Raw genomic sequence first — 18,574 nt, 5'->3', positions numbered from 1 at the left:
GGCCCTGCACAGTGGCTCATGCCTGTAATCTGAGCACTTTGGGACGCCGAGGCGAGCAGATGACTTGAGGTCAGGAGTTTGAGACCAGCCTGGCCAACATGGTGAAACCCCTTCTCTACTAAAAATACAAAAAAATTAGCCAGGCTTGGTGGTGTACACCTATAGTCCTAGCTACTCAGGAGGCTGAGGCACAATAGCCTGAAACTGGGAGGCACAGGTTGCAGTGAGCTGAGACCCCACCACTGCACTCCAGCCAAGGCAACAGAGTGAGACTGTCTCAAAAAAAAAAAAAAAAAAAAAAAGAAGAAGAAGAAGAAATAAAGGGCATAAAAATGACAAATGTCAGCAAATATAATTAAACTTTATAAAAATAATCATTATGTTTTCCTTGCAGAGTTAAATAAAAATACATTTAAAATCCTGCAACACACACACCTTTAAGTCAGGAAACAGGAGGTAAAGATATTAACTTGAGATAAATTAAGTGTATACTTTTAATTTCTGCAGTAACCATTAAATTAATAAAGTATATAGCTACTAAAGGAATTCATGAATAAAACAGGAAATGACAAAAAAAAAAGCCAATCCAAAAGAAGACAACAGAGGAGAGGAAGGAGAAATAGAATATGTTGCACAAGATTTCTGATTATAGTAATAATGGACTAGGTAATGAAGGACAGTTCATCTGTTGAGAAGTAGAAAAACTGAAAATTATATAAACATATCTGCTCAAGACATTAAAGGATTAAAATGGTACTACCGAATCATACGGTTAAGATTCAAAAGTGAGAAGATCACATCTTTCAGGATATCTAGTAATCCTCAGAAAGAAAGCTTACAAACCTAGGAGGTCACAATTTGGCTTCTAGGGCCCTCTTCATCAGAGTAGACCTAAGAAACCCCTACCTTACTTTTGGTTGGGATCAGCATGCACTATCCCTTAAGAGTAAGAATCATTCAAATACAGAAAGGGTTCTGAGGGCCTGAAGCTAAACTTCAAATAATCTCAATACCAATGTATAGATTCAACTACACAGAGATTGCCCTAAGTAAAAAATAAGGACCTCTAGAGGAAAATAATAATATACTAGCCTCTAATTGGTTCCACAATTTTATTTTTTCATAGTATTCTCTGTCTGCCAAATAATAAAAAATAAGCAAGAAAATAACACTAAGTGACCAAAAATAAAGAAAAACAATAAGTAATAGAAACTACCCACTGGAAATCAAGATAATGAAGTTACCAGACACAGAATATAAAAAAACTTTGCTGAACATGTTAAATAAAAGTTAAAATTAAATACCTGAATACTAGATACTATAAAAATGCAAATTGAATGTCAAGTAAAAAAAAAAACAAGTAAAAATTCTAAAACCAAAAACTACAACAACTGCAAACAACACTTTCATGGATAGATTGAACATTATATTAGATGTGCTTGAAGGACTAGGAAACTGTAAATTGAGTTAAAAGAAAATATCCAGAGAAATACATGGAGACAAATGAAATATATAATAATTTTGAGTATAATTATAAAAAATATACATATATAAGAAAAGTATAGGACATACATCTCATATAAAAGACATTAAATATATTATGCCCTCTATATTACATTAAATATATATTGTTACATATAATAATTATATCTGTTAACATATATTAAATCATTAAAAACATGTGTATTTGGAATTTTTCAACATTGAATACAGACACTGAGCCACAGATTTAGGAGGCACAATGAATTCAGACAGAGTGAATATTAAGGTAACCAAAATGGACAAAGAAAAAAATCTCAAAAATGGAAAAAGAAAATTATATTTCAAGGATCAACTTAAGCCAGGAAAGCTAGAATACAATAAAATATATTTACAATGCAAAAATTGCAATACAAATGTAAGTCTATACCTCAAATAGACACACACACGTACGTATATGTATTTGTGGGTACGTGTGTGCGCGTGTGTATTAAAAACATACTTAAGCATATAATATCTGAAGAATTCATCACCAGCAGACCTACAATAAAGGAAATACTAATAGATATTCTTTGGGCAGAAGGAACATTGTAGATGAAAGACAAAATAAAGAGCAATGGAAAGTTTATACTATATTATTACATAATAATACTACCATTGGTATAGTCATCTTTTCTATAGTAACCTAAAAGAATAGAAAAATAATATGTAGCTGGTAAATATAAGAGGAAAAAATGAAATAATTTAAAACCTCAGTCAAACCAAATAAGGGCAAAAAGAAAAAAGCAGGCAGAATGAACAGAATAAAAAATAGTAAGATGGTTTAATCTCAAATACATCAATGATTATATGAAATTAATGATATAACTAATTAATTGCTAAGGACTAATGGCTACAAATCAAAGCTAGAGTTTGTAAGCCAGTCCAGATAAAGCAATAACAAAATCAACAAATTTTCATGTTACAAAAAAGAGACAAACTGGAAACAAAATTTGTAGACATATTTTAAGTAAAAAGATAGAGGCTGGGCATGGTGGCAGCTCTTACACCTGTAATCCCAGCACTTTGGGAGGTGGAGGCAGGCGGATCCCAAGGTCAGGAGTTCGAGACCAGTCTGGCCAACATGGTGAAACCCCGTCTCTACTAAAAATACAAAAAATTAGCCGGGCATGGTGGTGAGCACCTGTAATCCCATCTACCCAAGAGGCTGAGGCAACAGAATTGCTTGAACCCGGGAGGCGGAGCTTGCAGTAAGCCGAGACAGAGTGAGACTCCATCTCAAAAAAAAAAAAAAAAAAAAAAAAAGATAGAAAAAGATACATCATGTGAACACTAAACTAGTGGTTCTCAAAGTGTGGTCCAGAGACCTCCCAGAGATGCTTTTAAAGGTTCTGTAAAGTCAGTACTGCTTTCATAATAATTCCAAAGTGCTATTTGGTTTTTCACTCTCATTTGGTCAAGAGAGTATAGTGGAGTTTTCCAGAGGCTACATGACTTGTGATATTATAGCAAATTGACTGAAGAGGCAAATATGAGAACCCAGATGTCTTGTTAAGTCAGACATTAAAGAGATTTACAAAAATGTGTAACAACACCCTTCTTCCCAGAATAACTCTTTGTTTAGAAAACAGAATTAACATTTATAAAATTTTTGTGAATCCAAAAGTTTTATTATTTGAAATTCTAAATGAATTAATAAAACGTAAAAAAATTTTTTTTCGACTACTTGGCAATATTGCTAGACATAATCCATACAAATAAGTTATTTGAGAGAGGTCCTCAATAATTTTTGAGAATGTAAAACGGTCCTGCATCTAAAATAAAGCTCGTTTAATTATATAAGACACAGAAGACTAAAGCAGAAAGCTTTACTACCTATGAAAAGAGACGTTTTAAAATGATGAAACTGATCAATTTAACAGAAACATGTAACAGTTATAAATTTGCAGGCACCAAATAGCATGCCCTCAAAAACATTTAAAGTAAAAAAATATATAAGAATAAAAAGATTGAACTACAATAATCATGACAGTCATTGCTAATATTATCAGTACCACACTTAATCAACAGGCAGGTGGCATAACAAAAATATATAGGTTCAGAAGTAGGCTGTCCTGAGTTGTAAAAAACAAGCCTACTCCCAAACTAGCTATTTGAAGGTAGACAAGTGACTTAACTTCTCTGAACTTTAGCTTTTTTATTTATAGAGTGAGGGTAACTTCACCTCATTATGAGGATTAAAAATAATATTATACAGGATTTTCACAAGATAGCTACTAAAAATGATAGCTAGTATTATTTCCCAATAATTATTCTTAATAAAACAAGGAGTTTAAAACTATAAATTTGTGGTGACCAAATAAGCCTTCAGAGAGGGCTGAATTTTGAGTCAAACATTAAAGGAGAAACAATATTAATATACATTCCAAAAACTCTATGCACAACTGATTAAACAGTAATCGATTCCATAAATGCACTTGGATGGAAGGGGTGGGTGGGTTCTAGATGTAAATGAAGTTAGAGTAGGTTGCTACCCTTTGTCTTTAATCAATTTTTTTTTTTTTTGAGACAGGGTCTCGTTCTGGTGCCCAGGTTGGAGTGCATTGGTGTGATCTCGGCTTACTACAGCCTTGATCCCCCAAGCTCAAGTGATTCTCCCATCTCAGCCTCCCAAGTAGCTGGAGCTACAAGCATGCACCACCCCATCTGGCTTATTTTTTGTTTATTTATTTTTTTTTATTTTTAGTAGAAATGAGGTCTCACTATGTTGCCCAGGCTGGTCTCCAACTCGTGAGCTCAAGCCATCTGCCCAGCTTGGCCTCCCAAAGTGCTGTGATTACAGGTGTAAGCCACCATGTGCTGTGATTACAGGTGTAAGCCACCATGCCTGTCCTAATTTTACAAATTCTTTAATGTCAAATAAAGGCTGACAACTGAGTAAAATAAACTTATAGCAAGTCCTATCTTAGGATACCATTAATTCCTTAACACCTCTAAGAAAATTATTCTTTCCCAGATAAAATATCCAATATTTCTTCCCCTGCCCTATTCAAAATAAAACAAACAATAGCCACAAAAATATTAAAGAGCCTTTTCAAAGGACTTAAATATAATACAAATAAAGACTTGCTTAAATATTGTTTAGCTTACTGGTTAAATATATTCTTTTAACAGCTCTTTTAAAGTTTCCTAGATCTCACAAAATAAAACTTAAGTCAAGTGTGTTCACTCTTCAAAGGGCTCATGCCCATGGCAAAATTAACTTTTGGCCATACTTTCTACAAATATCTATTTCAAATAATTCTTCCCACAGAAATGAGCCAATGGTCTAATAAAACATTCCTGCCACAGGGGAGAAAATTCTGTAAGGAACAGCAAAATTAAAAATGTTAAATTAGGCTGGAGGTTTTTCACTGAAGATCAACCTCCTTCAGCTGTTCACTGATTGCCATGTCTGATGGTTTTTCATTCACACATACAAATATACAAAGTTGCACTTGAGACTTTTTAATTTTAGTGCAAAAGTACTTCAGGATTATACATGTTGTATAGAAAGAGTAATACTGAAACAGGAATCAGGAAACTTGGATCCCAGCCCTACCTCTGCCATGAGTTAGATGAAAACTATGTGGGTGTTTTTTCATCTGTAAACTAAGCAGCCTAGACTAGCGAGATACCTAAGATCCCTTTCAGCTTTACACTAAGCATTGTGTTGCCCTTCAAAACTAACAAGTAAGCTAGCACCATCTAGTGGACTCCAAAAAAAAAAAATCACTGAATAGGTAATAGTGAAGATTCTTATAAGCAAAATGTCAGAGTTCTTACTTTATTTTTCCTCCCAATGATTCAAAGACAATATTTGAAAGCAAGAATTATTCCAAGCACTATAAGCCACGACACAGCAATCAAGCCTATGTGAAAATGTTAAATTATTTCCATATCTTTCATATTTACAATACTAGTGGGCAATTTTCCAGAAAGCAGTATTATCTAGAAAATAAAGAAGGAAAAAAACTCTTAGTATCTCTACTATTTACATGATAATTTTTAGGAATATATGATGTGAAATTTATAAATTGGCAAATATATTGCTTAAATTAAAGAAATATTTTTTCAGATTAAAGTTTTCCTAAACAGAAACAGATCCATCATGAACAAGAATATAAAAATGATCATTTACTCTTACATGTTAACATTATATTTATTTTTATTTTTATTAAATATTTAATAAAAGAAATAACTTATTCCAATTCCATATATATAGAGAAAATGTATATCACTATGATATTAAAGTCAAGAGAGTCGTTTGTTTTGTGTGGAAAAAGTCAAGATAATCATTTATTTTGTTTATTGCTACATCCCCAGAAATATTTCAGTGCTGAAAAAGCGCTTATACATATAGGTACTCAATAAATTCATTTTGAAAAAATGTCAAAATCATTACATTTGTTCAGCATAAAGAGTTTTAATGTAGTATAAAAATAGTAGTAATCTAAATTATTAAATGTATATTTATTTAAAAAGTAGAAGAATAGAAGAATAAGGTAATTTAAAAATTAGGCACTAGAGATAGACTGCTGAGTTTCAAATCCTGTCTCTATCATTTACTAGCTGTGTAATTTTAGATAATCTACTCTACTTCTTTGTGTCTCAGTTTTCTTATCTGGTGGGGTCAGAATTTTTTTTTTTTTTTTGAGACAAGGTTTCTCTTTATCACCCAGCCTGGAGTGCAGTGGCATGATCACAGTTCACTGCAGTCTCATGAATTCCTCTCAACTCAGCCTCCCGAGTAGCAGGGAATGCAGGAGCATGCCACCATACTCAGTGATACAGTTTGGATATTTGTCCCTGTCCAGATCTCATGTGGAATTCTAATCCTCAATGCTGGAGGTGGAGCCTGCTGGGAGGTGTTTGGATCATGATTGGGGTGGGGGGGATCCATCAGGGCTTGGTGTTGTCTTGGAGATAGAGTTCTCACAAGATCTGGTTATTTAAAAGTGTATGGCAATATCCCCACCACCACCACATTCTGTCTCCCTTGCTCCTGCTTTTGCTTGCAACGTGCCTGCACCAGCTTCGCCTTCTGCCATGATTGTAAGCTTCCTGAGGCCTCTCTAGAAGCCAAGCAGATGTCAGTACCATGCTTCCTGTAAAGCCTGCAGAACCATGAGCCAATTAAACCTCTTTTCTTTTACCTAGTCTTGGGTATTTCTTTATAGGAAGGCATAAATGGCCTAATACACCTAGCTAATAAAAAAAAATTGTAGAGGCAGGGCCCCACTATGTTGCCCAGTTTGGTCTTGAACTCCTGGCCTTAAGTGATACTCCCTCTTAGGCCTCCCAAAGTGCTAGGATTATAAGCGTGAGCCACTGTGCCCAGCCGAAAATATTTAATAGTACCTAACTCATGCCAGTGATGTGAAAAGCAAATGAGTTAATTTGTATAAAGCACTTAAATACCTATTGGTAAGAAAGCTATCTATTACTGTATAACACTTAATTGTATTTTTATGTAAATAAAATGTATAAAATAACTTTTTTCAAATATGGATTTATTCAAAATTAATTTAGTTTCAAAATTTTCTGCTAGAAAGTCAATGAAATTCAACATAAAATAAGAGAAATAAAGAAAACTAGATTTTAAGTTATAAATCCCCTGTTTTTCATTTGCTTTGGCTATTCTTACTTTAAAAACTAACTGAAAAATACTGACTCAAAGGACTAAAGGTTTTCCATGAACCATTTTATAAACTTTAACAATCATGTGGCAACATTCATTCAATATATTTTTTGCCACATCTCATATAGAAAACACAGTTTTACCAATTTTGCCTTAAATTTACTTATGGGAAATTTCAAACAAAGGACAACATGAAAGATTTTCTTATTTAAAATTGGTCATAAAATAGAGAGTAGAAGGATGTTACCAGAAGCTGGGAAAGGTAGTAAGGGGCTGGGAGGAGTTGGGGATGCTTGCTTAATGTATATATGTATAAAAAAAACAGAATGAATGAATAAGACCTACTATCTGATAGCACAACAGCATGATAGTTAATAATAACTTAATTTTACATTTTAATATAACTAAAAGATTGTAATTTGTTTGTAGAAACAAAGGATAAATCTTTGAGGGGATAGATACCCCATTTTCCATGATATGATTATTTCACATTGCATGCCTATGTCAAAACATCACATGTATCCCATAAATATATACACCTACTATGTACCCACAAAAATAAAAATTAAAAAATAAAATAAAACTGGTATGAATATTTCATGTTATATTTTTGTTTTTACAATTGCATAGTTTAATTAGAATGGAAAACATTCATAACTAATTTCAAATAAATTGCCTTAAAAAGATTGACACATTCACTATTCTCATTCACTTAAATGCAAATAGTATCAACCAAATAAATATGTACATTAATATTTTCTAATAAAAAGAATATAGTTAACATTACATATTAACTACTGTGATAACTATAGCACAGTAAGAATTAGAAACAAATTAAACTTGAAACTATCAATGTGAAATATTGTGGTATTGCTTCCAATTTTATTTCACCTCCTTAAGAAATATTATAGCATGGAATAGTAACTCACTAACTTACAAACACAAATCTATCTTTGTCTCCCTTCATAAGAGTTCTTAGCATCAATATATCACTGAAAGACAAAATCTATGCTTTTCACTTAGCTCAACCAGAATCTCTAAGCATTTCCTGAAGATGAAAAACAGGCTCCAACTGCTCTTCAGAAAATCTACTTTCTCATGTATACTATTCTCACACTCAATAAATACAGTGTTTTCATTGTACCCAACAGACACCAAAGAAGTCTTTTACCTTGTTTGCTCTGTACTGCATGCACAGAGATATCTCAGGTTTATCAATTAATACTATGGCAGTTTTCACATAAATCTTGCTGATATCCTATCCCAGGAAATCCACTACTTACCAAAAAAATTCGTACAGCACTGCTGGCAATGAAAATGAAGTAAATGGGAATTCAAGCATTTCTTTTTTTACAAACAGCCTTTCTTTTCTTTTTAAAGTTTGCTTCAGTGTGTGCCAATATAGTAACATACATTATCAATGCACTTGCCTTCACTCCAACAACAACAAAATTATTTTAAACTAAAATTTTAAAGTAAAAATATTTGTGTCAAAACTATCAGCATTTCCATATGGAAGAAGTCATAGTAATCCAAAGCAGGCAGCACAAGAACGTGGGCAAATAAACACATTAAAGCATATTATATGTTATATTTTCAAAAGTGTGCCTTGAAATGTTTGCAAAATAAAGCTTATTTTGTGAAAACAGCTATATTTTACCTATATTTAAAAAAATAAAGGAGATGATGGTGACTGCCTAGATCCAACCCTCCCCATACCTCCTCTAGAAATCCATAAAGAGTAACAAAATAAAAAATAAACACAACATACAATTCCAGTATAAGTGGGAGATAAGGAAATTACAATCTGAATTTTTTGTAAGTGAGGTAATAGGTATCCAGGACCAACATAATCCAGTTGGAATCCAGACTTGTGCGAGGGATAAGTAAGAAGTGGAGGTGCCCAAGTGATGGCAGAACCCTGTATTGTCAACAAGGTTTTCTTCCAGAAAGAAGGAATATCCTGAGTAGGATGACAGAATTAAGACCAAATATATAAGATGAATTAATAAATGCAAGTGGTTATAGCTTATATGAGAAAAAAATTTAAACCTGGAGCAAAAAATAAAACCTAAATCTATACTGTATAAAAATAAATGTCTAAACTTGATTCAAAAGGTTAAAAATAAAAAAGATGGCCAGGTAGGCAAACAAAAATAAAAATAAACCATATCGGACAAGGTAGAATTTAGTTTCAAAGGCATCAAAGAGAGAATGAAAAAAACATAATAGTCAAAGCTAAAATTTACGAAAAAGATAAGACATTTATAAAATTGCACGGCAGTAACATTCACAAAACAGAAACCAAAGGATTTACCAAAAAAAAAAAAAGGCTGATTAACGACAAATCAATAACAGGCAAATTCACAGGCAACTTCCTCAGTCCAAAGTAAATCAAGCAAACAGATCACCTTTAAAAAAATTATCAGTAAGGTAGATCTTACACATACAAAATAAACTCTTTATCCCAATAATAAAAAACCCTGCCTCCTTTTCAAGTACACCTAAAACATTCATGAAAATTGACCACATATTAGATTAGCAAGACAGCCAAAATAAGTTCCAAAAACAGAAATAGCACAAAAATTATTCTCCGGCTATAAAGCAATAAAACTAAAAAGAATCACCAAAAAAATGACCTTTCTGTATGGAAATTTTAAATCTTAGGTAAAAGATTTTTAAAAACCCTAAAATTATGAAAATGATGAAAATATCTACATGTCACAAGTTACAGAATAAGCATTGCTCAGAGGAAAATCTATAGATTTAAGTATGTCAATACGATTGAAAAAATTTAAAAATAATTGTATTAAATATTTAACTCAAAATAGAAAAGAACAGCATAATAAACAGAAAAGAAAAAGCCAAGAAACTAGTATTACCATGCATTTGTGGTAAAAGTACTAAATGGCAATGATATGGTTTGGTTGTGTCCCCACCCAAATCTCACCTTGAATTGTAATAATCCCCACACGTCAAGGGCAGGCCAGGTGGAGATAACTGAATCATGGGAGAAGTTTCCTCCATACTGTTCTTGTGGTAGTGAATAAGTCTCACAAGATCTGATGGTTTTAAAAATGGGAGTTCCCCTGCACAAGCCCTTTGGCCTGCCACCATGTAAGACATCCCTTTGCTCTTGCATTGTCTTCCTCCATGATTTTGAGGCCCCAGCCATGTGGAACTGTGAGTCTATTAAACCTCTTTCCTTTATAAATCACCCATTCTCAGCTATGTCTTTATCAGCAGCATGAGAATAGGCACAATATATATAAAGGGAGTCTGACACTATCTTCCTAAATTATAGGTATCTTTTGACCCATTGATACAAATTGCAGGAAATTAACCTGAAGATATATCTGATCAAATATGAAATTAAATAGATGTCATATTCATTATGGTAATATGGAAGATTGGAAACCATTCAATATCCATCAGCAAGGCAAAAATAGGAAAACTCTGCTCATTTCACACAATAGTATATTAAGTAGCTATGGAAAAATAATTATAAGTTCCATAACATGTTGTTAAGTAAAAAAAGCAAGACAAAGAACAGTACTTAAAATATGCTACATTTTGTGAGAGGATTAGCATACATAACATGTATTTCCTTAGATATGTGCATATATATAGATGCACACATATATATGTTTTACGTATTATATATGTACATATTATTCAAAAATTCCACATATAAGAGTAAATGGGAGAGAAGAGTGAAAAGGACGGACTAATGCACAATATCTTGAGTATGCTTTTTTAATGTAGTTTTCATCTTGGAATCATGAATCTGTGTTACATATAAAAGTTAAACACAATCAAATGGGAAAAGTGAATTAATTTATCAAATTAATTTAGCAAACTAAATTATCAATTTATAATCTAATCCCAAAGATAAACTATTTCAAATGATTTTATAACATACTATTTTAATCATATCTGTTTGGGATAGTGCAAGGACAAAAAATGTAAATAAATCTTAAAATTAGTAAGCTATATTATAAATAGTAATAGCGGCATTGTTGTTTTGAAGCTATTTTATGGATAAGATATGGCACATGGTTATATTAATGTTGCCATAAACCAAGGAATATAGTGGAAGAAAAAATGAATACAGCTGTAAGTCTAAAGCATATTTGCTATCCTCAATTCAAGTTCACAATACAAAACAATTAGAGTATCAAAACGAATAACAGAGCAACTGACTGAAATATTCTGAGCTGTAAAAATGTATATTTTCATAAGAATATTGAGAGAGAGAGAGAAAGGTAGAACAAGTAGTAAAACAAACTAAACAAACAAACAAAAAACAAGTTGGCACCACTGAAAGTAACTAGAGTCACTAAGACTTTAAGAATTTCTCAATACAATAGTAAGCATTTAGCCCTGTCATTCTGCTACAAACCATTTCAGGATAACAAAATAGTTCTAATTGATTAAAGAATTCCAGCTTAAAGGCTGTGGAAGAAATGATCAAATAGAAAATTCACAAATCACATCCTCTGCTGCATTAATTGATCCAGGTCATATTAATTAACGGATGAACATTAGATGAAAGGTTGATGGCGAGCTTTATAATGGAGCGTTTAGGCTATCATCAGCTACACCAAACACTCAAGTGTAGCATCACTAAAAGTAAATCGTCAAATACTGTATGACTGAGGATGCAATCAAATATAAAACACAGAACACCACCTATGAAGAATTCCCGCCAAAGCAGCTTACTTTTTAACTTAATCAAACCGTTTTTAACCAACTTCAATTTATAGAAAATACAGAGCTTATGGTTTTAGGTCTAACATTTAAGTCTTTAATCCATCTTGAAGAAAACCTAGGCAATACCATTCAGGACATAGGCATGGGCAAGGACTTCATGTCTAAAACACCAAAAGCAATGGCAACAAAAGCCAAAATTGACAAATGGGATCTAATTAAACTAAAGAGCTTCTGCACAGCAAAAGAAACTACCATCAGAGTGAACAGGCAACCTACAGAATGGGAGAAAATGTTTGCAACCTACTCATCTGACAAAGGGCTAATATCCAGAATCTACAATGAACTCCAACAAACTCACAAGAAAAAAACAAACAACCCCATCAAAAAGTAGGCGAAGGATATGAAGACACTTCTCAAAAGAAGACATTTATGCAGCCAAAAAACACATGAAAAAATGCTCATCATCACTGGCCATCAGAGAAATGCAAATCAAAATCACAATGAGATACCATCTCACACCAGTTAGAATGGCGATCATTAAAAAGTCAGGAAACAACAGGTGCTGGAGAGGATGTGGAGAAATAGGAACACTTTTACGCTGTTGGTGGGACTGTAAACTAGTTCAACCATTGTGGAAGTCAGTGTGGCGATTCCTCAGGGATCTAGAACTAGAAATACCGTTTGACCCAGCCATCCCATTACTAGGTATATACCCAAAGGATTATAAATCATGCTGTTATAAAGACACATGCACACGTATGTTTATTGCGGCACTATTCACAATAGCAAAGACTTGGAACCAACCTAAATGTACAACAACGATAGACTGGATTAAGAAAATGTGGCACATATACACCATGGAATACTATGCAGCCATAAAAAATGATGGGTTCATGTCCTTTGTGGGGACATGGATGAAACTGGAAACCATCATTCTCAGCAAACTATTGCAAGGACGAAAAACCAAACACCGCATGTTCTCACTCACAGGTGGGAATTGAACAATGAGAACACATGGACACAGGGTGGGGAACATCACACACCGGGGACTGTTGTGAGGTGGGGGGAGGGGGGAGGGATAGCATTAGGAGGTATACCTAATGCTAAATGACGAGTTAATGGGTGCAGCACACCAACATGGCACATGTATACATATGTAACAAACCTGCACGTTGTGTACATGTACCCTAAAACTTAAAGTATAATAATAATAAAATTAAATAAATAAATAAATAAGAAAATACAGGGCTTAATGAAACAATTTCATTGAAATTAAAAAAAGTAAATGGACAAAGCCTGAGGCAGGACATTCTGTAAGACAATTCACACAGGTTCTGCAACATATCAACGGAATGGAAAAAAAAAAAAGCCGTGAGGACTGCTGCAGATTTAAAGGGACTTCAAAGACCTAGATAAATGTAATATATACTCATTGATGTTATGATTCCAATAAACCCAGACACTTAGAAAATTAGAAAAATTTGATTACGTGCTATCAGTTGATACAAGGATTCATTATTAATTCCATTAGGTGTTATAATGCAATGGGGTTAAGTAAGAGACGGCCATATTATTCAAAACTGTCTCCTGAAGTATGAAGGAATGGAATTACATGGTCTGGGGATCTCCTTTATGAAAGAAAAAAATGAAATCAAAACCCCAAAAAAGTAAAGATGAAGCAAATGTTTAATATAACTAATGGTTATATGGAATTTCTATGTATTATTGTACATTTATAAATGTTTGAAATTTTCCACAATAAAAGAAGAAAAAACAAAATATACACAAACAAGCAAAACTAATAGTATAACCAGGACTAAACACAGAAATTAAGCTTATTTCTATTCCTCTATCTACACCCTTTCTACTCTGATATTTCAGTCGAGATTAGACTTTCCAATGATTATAGGACTGAAAAGGTGGACAGTATGGTATCCTCTGGGAGCCCAATATTTCAGCCATCTGTCCCATATCAAAGTAAAATTTTAATCCAGTTCCCAACTTTTTGGCGATACTTGATTGTTCATTAACCATTATTAAGCCTCTACCAAGGCCCTTGAGAATTTCATCATGAATTAAATAATAAAAAACAATAGAAGAAATCAAGCCAGGAGGTGAATAATACAATTTTTATTTCAGCATCATCACACTGGCAATAATGCAGAAGTAACCTGAGTCGCATTTCAGTGGGTAGAAGAGGGAAGTTGGGTGATAAGAGGTAAAAGCAAACACAAAACATTCTTTCTTTCCCAAAACTTGACAATAAAGGGGAAGAAGAGATGGGAGGCAACGACAGAACTCAATGTGAGGTTAAGAGGAAAGGTTTTCTTTTTTTTCATTTTCTCTTTTGTTTTAATTTCATTTAGAAATGTGAGAGAAAGGACACAGCAATAGAAACACTTTGACAGAAGGCTGATGTAAAATAATGGAGTAAGGTCTTGACGGGCTGATGGGAATATTTATAAAAATTGGACTAGTTGACTGTAGTGGTACATGTCTGTAGTCCCAGTACTCGGGAAACTGAGGTGGGCAAATCCGTTGAGTCCAGGAGTTCGAGACATGCCTGGGCAACATAGCAAGACCATATCAAAAATATAAATAAATAAATAAAAAATAAAAGATAAAAGTTGGGTCCACAAAAAAAATTGCTAAAACAAAAAATAAAAGGACTGGTCTTTAAGTAAGAAAAGAGATTTTCATTGCTACCTATATAAATTATAAGATATAAGGAAGGAAGTCAATATAGTTACATGTAGATATAGCTCTGGAGGGACTGAGAAGTTTAGGGAGATGCAGCCTGATGAATCTTTCATGTGGTTTTAGCAACTTTATCTAAAGAAGGAAAGATAAGTCCAAGTGATGTATGTGCTAATGAGAGTGGTGATGAAAAAGGTTTACCAGCAAATAGTTACAACAATTGCTGAGGCATCTGGGAAGCAGATGATCCATAAAAATATCATGGCACAATATCAAGTTGTTATATTCCCATAGAGCTCAAATTACTATTGGTTGTAGGAAAAGAAACAGAGAAGTAAATATACTAACTTAGGGGGCTGCTAAGAACTACAGAGTTGCCAGTGGTGGAAGAGCATATTCCTTTTATAGACATTAAAAGTAATTTTATTTTTTTAATCTAAAATTTTAAAAGTATAACATAAATAAAATATGCAGATTTGTGATGGTGGCCTACTCCTAAAAAGGAATAAATAAAACACAATAAATTATGAGAAATATATCTTTAAATATTAAAATTTCATTGTTCTTACCAATTCGAGTAATTTTATTATGTGAAAGTTCAAGACATTGAATATTAGTACAGCCATCCAAACCATGAAGAGAAGTCAGTTGATTTTTATTAAGAAGAACAACACAGAGATTTTCCAAATTTTCACACTCAATAGCCTCAATATGGTTTTCCTGAAGCAAAGAACAAATGTAATTAGTTTTATTTCAATGGCTTAGTAATGAACTATTTAAAGCTTTCAAAAAGAGGAAAGAAAGATGAGATAGGATCTCCAAATTAATATCTGAATCTTTAACTTCTAAGATAACCCTGCAAACTGTTATACTATTTGGATGAAAATATTAGGTAAACTAATAAATAATTAATTTTTAATATATTAAATATTATTGTTTTAAAATACAGAAAATACAGAGGATAACAAGTATTTTAAACAATATAAATTTTAAAAAGTTAATATATTGTCATTCTTGTTTCTCCCATCTTGAATGGGAATGGCTATTGTTGTTAATCAGGCCCTGTCTCACCATTGTATGTGGGGTGGCAGTAGATAATTTTTAATTTTAGATTGCAGATATCTGAGTTGAGAGGGCTTCACCTCAGTGGATGCATCCAAGGAACTGGACCTGGTGAGCCTCATCTCCACCTGGATCTGATTTAGATGAGAAAAGCCTGTGCTTTGAGCTTGAGCCTGATGCCTTAAGTTAATGATACTTTGGTGTATTTGGGATATGAATGCATTTTGCATGTGGGAAAGATGTGAATCATTATAAGCCAGAGGATAGATTTTAATAGACTGTTACCTTGGTAGCTCCCAGTACACATCAGAAACCAATATTCGCATATCCATATGGTCCCCTTCCACATGACCTCAGGGCTTAGCCAATAAAACATTAGCCAACATGATGTAAGCAGATGTTTTATAAGCACTTGCATACTGCAGCATGTCTTTTAGGAACACTCACTCTTCAGATCCTGCTCTTGAGTAATACCCTATAAGCACCCTGGAAAGAAGCCCCAGATAACTAGAGAGATTCCCATCTTCCGGACAATCCTGCCAAGGCAGCAGACGTATAAGGTAAGTGATTTAGGACATTCTAGCTCTAGCTTCCATCTCACTGCAGTTACATAAGAGAGCCAGTAAATATAATAGAAATCAGAAAAAATGCCCAGCCAAGTTTAGTCAAATTAATGGCCCACAGACCCATGAACAAATAGGATAGTTGTTGGTTTAAACTACTAAGTAATATAATCATTTGTTGTGCAGCAAAAGTAATGAAAACAATAACCATATTAGCTACAAAAAGAGATAGGTCATTTTAGGTTGTATCATCCAATAAACTTCCCTCTCTGCTTCTCAAAACTTTACCATACCACCTGATCTCTTCAGGCTCTGAGTTACAGGTTAGTTTAGTAATTGTTTCTTCAAAAGTGTCATTTCTGAAATGTAAACATAAATCCATTTTATATTTTATTATAAAATAAATAACAGTAGGGCAGAGAGCATACCTGTGCATCAATGTACTTAAGTTTTTTACAATTACTCAGGCTGTGCAAAGAAGTTAATCCACAGCGTCGAAGGTATAGAAACTGAAGATTTGTACACTCTGCCAGTGTGGAGAGAACACAGCCTGGCAAATCTTGAAATGTAACTGTTGTAACCTAGAGGAACCAAGAAAATTGGAGTGTGTAGTGTTATTTAACAAAACTGAATATAAACAATATTAGCCTTACAAAACTGTTTAGAAAATTCATTTAAGAAAAGTAATACTACATGTTGAAGCCTACATTTATTAACAACTCAATTTGTTAAGCTATCTGGCCTCTTTTGTTCCCCACATACAAGGACAAAATATTGCAATCATCTATGACAAATTCAAGTCCAAAGGTAAGATACATAAAAGCAACAACATAATCATGTATTAGCTCACTCCCTGAGTTTTCACCAATTTTTTATTTTTAAAGTGGTATGGACTTCAAATTATACTACACAGCTGTAGTAATCAAAACAGCATGGTACTGGCATAAAAACAGACACACAGACCAATGAAACAGCACAGAGAACGCAAAAACAAATTCATACATCTACAGTTAACTCATTTTCGACAAAGGTGCCAAGAACATACATTGGAGAAAGGCCAGCCTCTTCAATAATGGTGCTGGAAAACACTGGATATCCATATGCAGAAAAATGAAACTAGACCCCCATCTCTTACCACACACAAAAATCAAATTAAAATAGATTAAACATACTTAAATCTAAGACCCCAAACTATGAAACTGATAATATATTTTTTTAATTGGGGAAACTCTCCAGGACACAGGACTGGGCAAATATTTCTTGAGTAATACCCTACAAACACAGGCAACCAAGGCAAAAATGGACTAATGGAATTACATCAAGTTAAAAAGCTTCTGTACAGCAAAGGAAACAATCAACAAAGTGGAGAGACAGTCCACAGAAAGGGAATAATACTTGCAAACTATCCATCTGACAAGGGATTAGTAACCGGAATATATAAGAAGCTCAAACAACTCAATAGGAAAAAGTCTCATAATCCAATCTAAAATGGGCAAAAGATCTGAATAGATATTTCTCAAGAAAATATATAAATGGCAAACAGTCATATGAAAAGATGCTTATTATCACTGATCATCAGATAAATGTAAATCAAAACGACAATGAGATATCAACTCACCCCAGTTAAAATGGCTTATGTGCAAAAGTCAGGCAAATGCTGGAGAGGATGTGGAGAAAAGGGAACCTCTTACACTGTTGGTGGGAATGTGAATTAGTACAGCCACCGTGGAGAACAGTTTGGAGATTCCTCAAACAACTGAGCTACCATATGTTCCAGCAATACTGCTGCTAGGTATATATCCGAAAGAAATGAAATCAGTATAATGAAGAGTTATCTGTACCCTCATTTTCATGGCAGTACTCTGCACAACAGCCAAGATTTAGAAGCAACCTAAGTGTTCATCAACAGAGAAATGAATAGAGAAAAAGTGGTACATATACACCATGGAGCACTATTCAGCCATCAAAAACAATGAGATCCTGCCATTTGCAACAATATAGATAAAATTGGAAGTCATTAAGTGAAATAAACCAGTACAGATAGACAAACTTTGCATATCCTCGCTTATTTGTGGGAACTAAAAATAAAACAATTGAACTCATAGGATTAGAAAGTCAAATGATGGTTACCAGAGGCTGGAATGGTAGTGGGGTGGGGTTGAGGGAAGTGGAGATGATGAATGGGTACAAAATATAATAAGATAAATGAATATGATCTAGTATTTGATAGCACAATAGGGTGACTAAAGTCAATAATAATTTATTGTATATTTTAAAATGACTAAGAGTATAACTGGATTATTTGTAACACAAAGAAAGGGTAAATACTTGAGATAATGGATACCCCATCTACTATAATGTGATTATTATGCATTGTATG

At 33.4% G+C, this 18,574-nt stretch overlaps 1 protein-coding gene across 4 annotated transcripts in view; it reads right to left on the bottom strand.

Annotated features, from left to right (window-relative positions):
* LRRIQ1 (leucine rich repeats and IQ motif containing 1) overlaps window positions 1-18,574 on the bottom strand; it is a 222,972-nt gene that overhangs the window by 177,238 nt on the left and 27,160 nt on the right. For all 4 annotated transcript variants that reach the window (XM_016923928.4, XM_016923931.4, XM_016923930.4 and 1 more), the window contains exons 9-10: window positions 16,623-16,775; window positions 15,139-15,289 (exon numbers count right to left, since the gene is read on the bottom strand). In XM_016923928.4, coding sequence (XP_016779417.4) covers window positions 15,139-15,289; window positions 16,623-16,775 — 304 coding nt within the window. The remainder of the gene's footprint in view (window positions 1-15,138; window positions 15,290-16,622; window positions 16,776-18,574) is intronic.

This window comes from Pan troglodytes, chromosome 10 (assembly GCF_028858775.2).
Source record: "Pan troglodytes isolate AG18354 chromosome 10, NHGRI_mPanTro3-v2.0_pri, whole genome shotgun sequence".
Classification (NCBI taxonomy): Eukaryota; Metazoa; Chordata; class Mammalia; order Primates; family Hominidae; genus Pan; species Pan troglodytes.
The sequence above is the reverse complement of the archived record's forward strand: the minus strand, read 5'-3'. Positions and strand labels throughout refer to the sequence as shown.